Consider the following 6,654-nt stretch of genomic DNA (forward strand, 5'->3'; position numbering starts at 1 on the left):
GCCATGCCATACTTGATGAAACTATGAATGATTCGTTGGCTTCGTGGCCCGTTTACAAACTGAAACAGAATAAGGTTTGCGGGCGATTCCATCTGCCAACTAACATAACATGCCCCTCGACGTCGACACATCTCCTAATTCATGTTAGTTAGTATATGCACAAAAAAGATCTGATGAAGAACCCCAGGTCGATTCCATGTCGCCCTTTGAACAGCAAGTCTCGACGCCCGCGTGTCCACGCGATTTTGCGCCGAATTAGTCAGCCCCACGTCGTATACGTCGGCTTATATGGGCACGCGGATTTCCTCGTTCCATTTCATATCGCTGCAGGAGACGCGGCGCGCGATGAAGACCGTCTCGTCGTCGCAGGCGCTGTTCCCAACCTCCTCCAAGCTCTGCACCCCGTACCTCCTCCTCCTGCCACTCGGCCTCCTCGCCGCGGTGGTCGTCATCCCCAGCCTCGGCTCCTCCCACGTCCGCTCCAACGGCCTCGGCGTGCTCTGCCCCGGCCTCGACTCCGACGGCTACTCCGTCGCGTCGGGAGCAGCCGAGAAGGTCGTCTCCACCTCTGTGGAGGCGACGACGCTGACGGCGCCGCAGCCGGAGTTCCGCCTCCTCGTGGGCGTGCTGACCACGCCGAAGCGGTACGAGCGGCGAGGCATCGTGCGCCTGGCGTACGCGCTGCAGCCGGCGACGCCGGGCTACGCGCAGGTGGACGTGCGCTTCGTGCTCTGCGGCGTGGGCATCGACCCGGTCGACAGAACGCTGGTGGCGCTCGAGGCGGCCCGGCACGGCGACATCCTCCTGCTCAACTGCACGGAGAACATGAACGACGGCAAGACGCACGAGTACTTCTCCTCCGTGCCGCGCACCTTCGCCGACGCGCCCTACGACTACGTCATGAAGACCGACGACGACACCTACCTGCGGGTGGCCGCCATGGCCGCGGAGCTCCGCTCCAAGCCCCGCGACGACGCCTACATCGGCTACGGCTTCGAGGTCGGCGACGACCCCATGCAGTTCATGCACGGCATGGGGTACATCGTGTCGTGGGACATCGCGAGCTGGGTGTCCACCAACGAGGACATACTAAGGTACAACGACACCCACGGCCCCGAGGACCTCCTCTTCGGCAAGTGGCTCAACATCGGCAAGCGGGGCAAGAACCGCTACGACCTCAAGCCGAGGATGTACGACCTCAACTGGTTCAGGGACAACTTCCGCCCGGACACCATCGCCGTGCACATGATCAAGGACAACCGCCGCTGGGCTGAAGCATTCAGATACTTCAACGTCACAAGCGCCTGATTGATCGTCCCATCCAGGCTCTACCACTTGCCCTGATTGATTGATTGATCGATCGATCGACCAAGCTGGCTGTTTATATTTTATTTTAAGTTTTTATTAAGTGATCTTGACATGACGCGCTCGATTTATTCTGCCGTGGATGGAAGTACTAGAAATACGCGATTCACATTCTTTTCTGTCATTTCTTATTGATCACATGATTGATTGACCCTCAACGCACCTCGGCTATTTAAGCAGCCAGTAGCTAGAGATTCTCTGAATTATAAATGTTTGTTCGCAAGTACAAGGTGAATTGGACTCGTCCTGGTCGATTACACACTGCATTAGTTTTACAGAATGTTTAACATCCATTTGTCAAAGCACAAGTTACTTACAAACACAAGCATGAGGAAAACACCAGAGAGAACGAAGAGATGGCATGGCAGCTGCTCTGGTACAAATGCATAAAAGGACCCAAGAGAAAACAAGACTAATGATACCTCTTATAAGCAAAAAAATAGTTAGAAATGCATATGAATATACAACCTAGAGTTAAATCTAAACTTTCCCCTCTACAATTGTTGCCTGGAGACAACTTCGTGAAGGATTATAAAGCCAAAGGACCAATTCGCAAAGACCAAGAGCTATCTGGCCTTATAATTTCTAACAAAGGGTGTACATCGGGTGGAGTACTTCACGTCGTCGGTTTATAAATCACAACAAGAATGCCAAAACACACCTCAGTTGCTTATATTTTCTTCTAATTTTTTATTAAGTGATCTTCATATGACATGCTCGATTAATTCTGCCGTCGATGGAAGTACTATACGCCATTCACATTCTGTTCTGTCATTTCTTATTGATCGCATGATTGATCGACCATCAACAACGCACCTCAGATATTTAAGCAGCCAATAGCTAGGAGATTCTCGGAATTATGATTGTTTATTAGCAAGTACTAGTTGAATTGGACCCGTCCTGGTTGGTTACACGCTGCATTAGTTTTTACATAATGTTTACCGAACATCCGTTAGTCAAAGCACAGGTTACTTACAACACAAGCCTGCGGAAAACACCACAGAGAATGGCAGAACGAGAGATGATGGCAGCTACTCTGGCGCAAAGGACCAAAGAAAGAAAAAAAAAAGACTAATTATACCTCATATAGAAAGCACAATTGAACTGATCAAAATGAACACTTTCCTCCCTACAATGGTTTCCCGAAAGCGACATCGGCGGAGTACTCCACGGCGTCGACTTATAAATCACAATAAGAAGCGGCCTTACTGCGGCCTCCATAAATGTTATTTCCAAAAGACTTTGGTCTCTCCTATATGCAATTTTTTCGCTTTGCTAGCCACCAAAGTAGCATTTGTACTGCCGACCGTCCTAAGCGGAAGTACTATTATTATCGTTAATTGTTTTAAAATATAATTTACACAACCAACATTTGGACCATGGCATTGTGGTACAAGAATGGTAGTCGTTGTTGGATGCACGCACGACATACTCGGGATCGTGTCACGCTACATGTGTTGGCACCATAATCTATCCTAAATTAAATCCAACCAAGAACTCATTTTGTGTGTCCTCGGCAGGATTACACTGAGCAAAATCAGTGGAAGTTCTGATGATTCCTATATTCCATGGCATCTTCTTATAAAGCAGAATAAGAAGGCCTCACCGTGACATCCATAAATGTTTTATGTTAAAAGACTTCTGTCCCTCATATATGCAAATTTGTTTCGCCTTGTTAGCCATCAAAGTAGCATTTGTACTACAGACCATCCTCAGCATAAATACCATCATCGTTAATTGTTCTTAAATACTATTTACACAAGGAACATTCGGAGAATGGTATTGCATCGTTGGATGTACTCACGCCAAACTTGGGGATTTCGTCACACCACCACCAGGGACGGATCCAGAAATGAAGTATAAGGGGGGCAATGTTAGTATGAGGAGGGTAGAACTAGCTAAAATCACACAAATAAGGAGCTGGCATGGCTTGTATTCAAAGGAAAATCATGAGCATAGGGGGGCGCAGCCCCCCTCCCCTCGTCCCCCTTGTCTCCGTCCCTGCACACCACATGTGTTCGCACGATAGTTTTTCCTGAAATGGGTAACCCTCGAAGTCGTATGGCTCTCCAAACATATAAAATAGAACATCTCAACGGATATCATGACAGAAAGAAATAACCATTCTTAAGTCGACCGAAACAAATTGTTTCTATGTTGACCGGGAAAAAATAGTCGCTTTACATAAAAATTAAACCAACTGCTACAAAACGTAGTCAAGTCCTCGCAGTGTAACTGCTCTAGTAAATAACTTTTTTTGGGTCAATTCTAATGAAAATGACGGGCAGATATTTTTCTTGTTCTTATCTTTGAGAGCCTTAAACGTTAAGACTAGGGGCTGTATATGGCCCATCAGTAATTGTCTTGGTCCGGTCCATGCGAAGCAATCTAGCCCATAGCATACTTCAACAGTTGGGCTAATTCCAGGCCCGATACATGAACAACAGGCGGGCTGAAAAGGAGAAGCGCTTGGAAACAGCAGCAACAACAGTGCAGCACGGCTTCCTTTGGGAAATTCAGACATTTCCATTTCGCAACTCTCCAATTTCGACAAATGCTCCTAGTACCAGAATCGTTGAGAAGATTCTTTGGGGGTCACCACCACGGCACCACCACAATGAGTCAATGACCGTTTGACGGCCTGTGTCACAACGTCGCTGTATCCTGGCTTCGTGTACAAAGCCTGCTTGGTGCGACGCCTCGTGTGTGAAATTCTGAAACATGGTGCATACGAAGAGCTGCAGGCCACCGTGAGAAGTAATCATCCAGCTGAGGGCATCTCCAGCGGCGCGACGCATTTCGGACGTCCAAACGAACGCGTCGTGTCCGTTTGCATCGGGCCAAATAGTCGAAACCGTCCGGGTGTTCGTTTGCGTCGGGGGTGGCACCAGCGGCACGACGCATAATTTTTTTTCATTCATATGCCATAATTTACATGATAATAAAAAGGACATAAAAAATCCAGAAAGGCGTGCTAAAATACGCGTTGTCTAGCGCTGACGAGGTCAATCAGCTGCGGCGTCGGCCATGGAAGCTCGTACGCCGGCGGTGGAGGAGGTACCGCCGCACGGGCAGGAGGCTGTGACCAGGGATCCCATGCTGGAGCAGCAGGCGGAGCGCGGACGTTGGAACGCGTCGGCATGGCCAGAGGAGTCGCCGGCCTCCCCTGCGCGAGCGCTGACTCGCGGAGCTGGATTGCGAGCCCGTCCCACAAAGCGAGCTCGTTGAGCTCGTCCCCGCTCGGCGCTGGCCGCGTGCCATGGCAATGGCCTCCTCCTCCGAAATGTCCGGCGGCCGGGTCTCCGGATCCCACGCCGGTCCGCCGTCGTCGTGGTCGTCATCGCGGCATGGTCACATCGCCGTCCTCGTCCGCGTCCTCGTGGTCGTTCTCTTCTTCTTCGGCGGCGATCTCGCGCTCGAAGTAGTCTACGTCGGCGAGGTAGGCAGCGCGGCGCCGCGCGTCAAACTCCCACGTCCCGAAGGAAATCCAGTTGTAGGAGTTTAGCGCGTACGCCGAATCCTCCCGCAGATCCGGCGGCAAGACCGCGCGGCGGCGCCGCACCCCGTCCCGCCGCTCTCGGCCCTCGCGCGGCACGGGGGGACCGGCACGCGCCGCGAGTTCAGGTACCAGCCCCCTCCCGGCAAGTTCGTGTCCGGCCATGGTACCGGCCGGTTTTCCTCCCATAGCTGCCGCGCGAGGTCAACGCGGACGTACCGGCCGACCCGTGCCTTCTTGCCGGAACGCGAGCCGCTAGCCTCGTGGTCGTTCTTCGTCTTCCGAAACGGCCAGTATTTCTTCCCCATGGCGTCGTTGTGGTGGCTAATGTGGGATTTTGCCAATGGTTTTGGTCGGGGAAATGGCGCCGCCAGCGTCCCTTTAAGAGGCTCCGACGCTATCTCGCCTTCAATGGTCTGCTAGTGCAATGCCTACTAGCTGCGCACGCTCGCGGAAGCCGAGGCACGCCATTAACGCGGCCCCTGCAAAAGCTGCAGCGTGCCGCCCAGAAGTAATACCACGGAAGACGAAGCAGTTGTGCCGCTGCTAGGCGGGTCCGCGCGAGGACCGAGCAGACACTTTGCGCGTCCGCGCAGCGTCCGTCGAAACGCAAACCTGACGTATATTTGGGCCAGGTTTGCGTCTCCGTGGACGGCCCGGTCACTTTGCGTCGCCCCGTTGGAGGTGGTGCCAAACATATTTCCGATCACGGCGGACACAAACGGCCGCTCTGTTTGCATCGCGCCGATGGAGATGCCCTGACAAAGGTGAGGAGCGAGACCGAATATTCACGGATACACACAGACAAGGATGTTGCAGCGAGCCTAGAGATGAGTAGTGCTCTGTCTGCCTGCCCGGGCGATGATTGCGCCGCAGGCCGCACAATCGTGGTCGCTGCTGCCACGAAATCCCTCGTCTCTCTGCGATGAATCATGGAGGAAATTATTCGCCGGCGGCCCGCAGTCGATCAATTCAGCAAAGGGACATTGACGGAGAATAAGCTGCGAGTACTAGCATGGTGGGCTTTCTTTGTAGTACTCCGTAGTAGGATTGTGCACAGTGCATGTGCAGATGGGAACAAAACGATGCCTGCAGAGGGGAAAGGCAATGGAGGCCTGACGTCCTGACCACCTGACCGGCGCCAATCATTTGCTCTTCTGAACGAGAGCGAACGCGGTGATGATTCTTGGACGCAGCGATGTATAGTAGGTTCATGCAAGGATCATCCATCCATGTGTGCCTTCAGTCTTGAGAGAATTTCATGCTGAGCAGCACGAGCTGAGCTGAGCTGCTGCTGACGGATCCAGCTCAAGACGCGATCGGCCGGAGCCCGAGAGAACCATCGATGATCCATCCCTCCCAGCTGGAAACAGATTCGTGATAGGTTGAGCTTCACATCACATCGAGCGAGCGACGGTGACACGGAACCGTCGTCCGTCGGGTCGGGGCTGTGACTAGAACTAGACCGCCCGACGCGACAGCGCCCTTACCGGAGGCCGGACAGGCTAGCTGCCACGCCACGAAACGCGCCGGCCGGCCTGGGCTTTGCTGCAATCGCATGGATACGTAAAAAGGGATCCTATGTCTCCACCCTGCGAGCTAGATTCTTCATCACCTGGACTGGACCCAGCAGTTTGCAGCTATCCACCTTTGGGTTATGTTTACAGGCTGCTTTTGTTTTGTAGCTGTACCCGCTCTTGAGCTTGACTCGATCATCATTACCTAGCGGCCGCCCTAGTGCATGGGGTAATACTATTGTTTCTCTGCTCATGGTCTCGAGACTATTGAAGCTA

At 52.6% G+C, this 6,654-nt stretch overlaps 1 protein-coding gene across 1 annotated transcript; it reads left to right on the forward strand.

Annotated features, from left to right (window-relative positions):
- Window positions 1–220: 220 nt before the first annotated feature.
- Window positions 221–1,391, forward strand: LOC124658088 (beta-1,3-galactosyltransferase 6-like). Its single transcript, XM_047196527.1, has one exon. The coding sequence runs from the start codon at window positions 289–291 to the stop codon at window positions 1,306–1,308; it is 1,020 nt and encodes a 339-aa protein (XP_047052483.1). The 5' UTR covers window positions 221–288; the 3' UTR covers window positions 1,309–1,391.
- Window positions 1,392–6,654: the final 5,263 nt, after the last annotated feature.

This window comes from Lolium rigidum, chromosome 5, assembly GCF_022539505.1.
Source record: "Lolium rigidum isolate FL_2022 chromosome 5, APGP_CSIRO_Lrig_0.1, whole genome shotgun sequence".
Taxonomy (NCBI): domain Eukaryota; kingdom Viridiplantae; phylum Streptophyta; class Magnoliopsida; order Poales; family Poaceae; genus Lolium; species Lolium rigidum.

Excerpts from the sequence above, each read along its gene's own strand:
- LOC124658088 (XM_047196527.1), top strand. The coding sequence starts at position 289 with ATGGGCACGCGGATTTCCTCGTTCCATTTCATATCGCTGCAGGAGACG.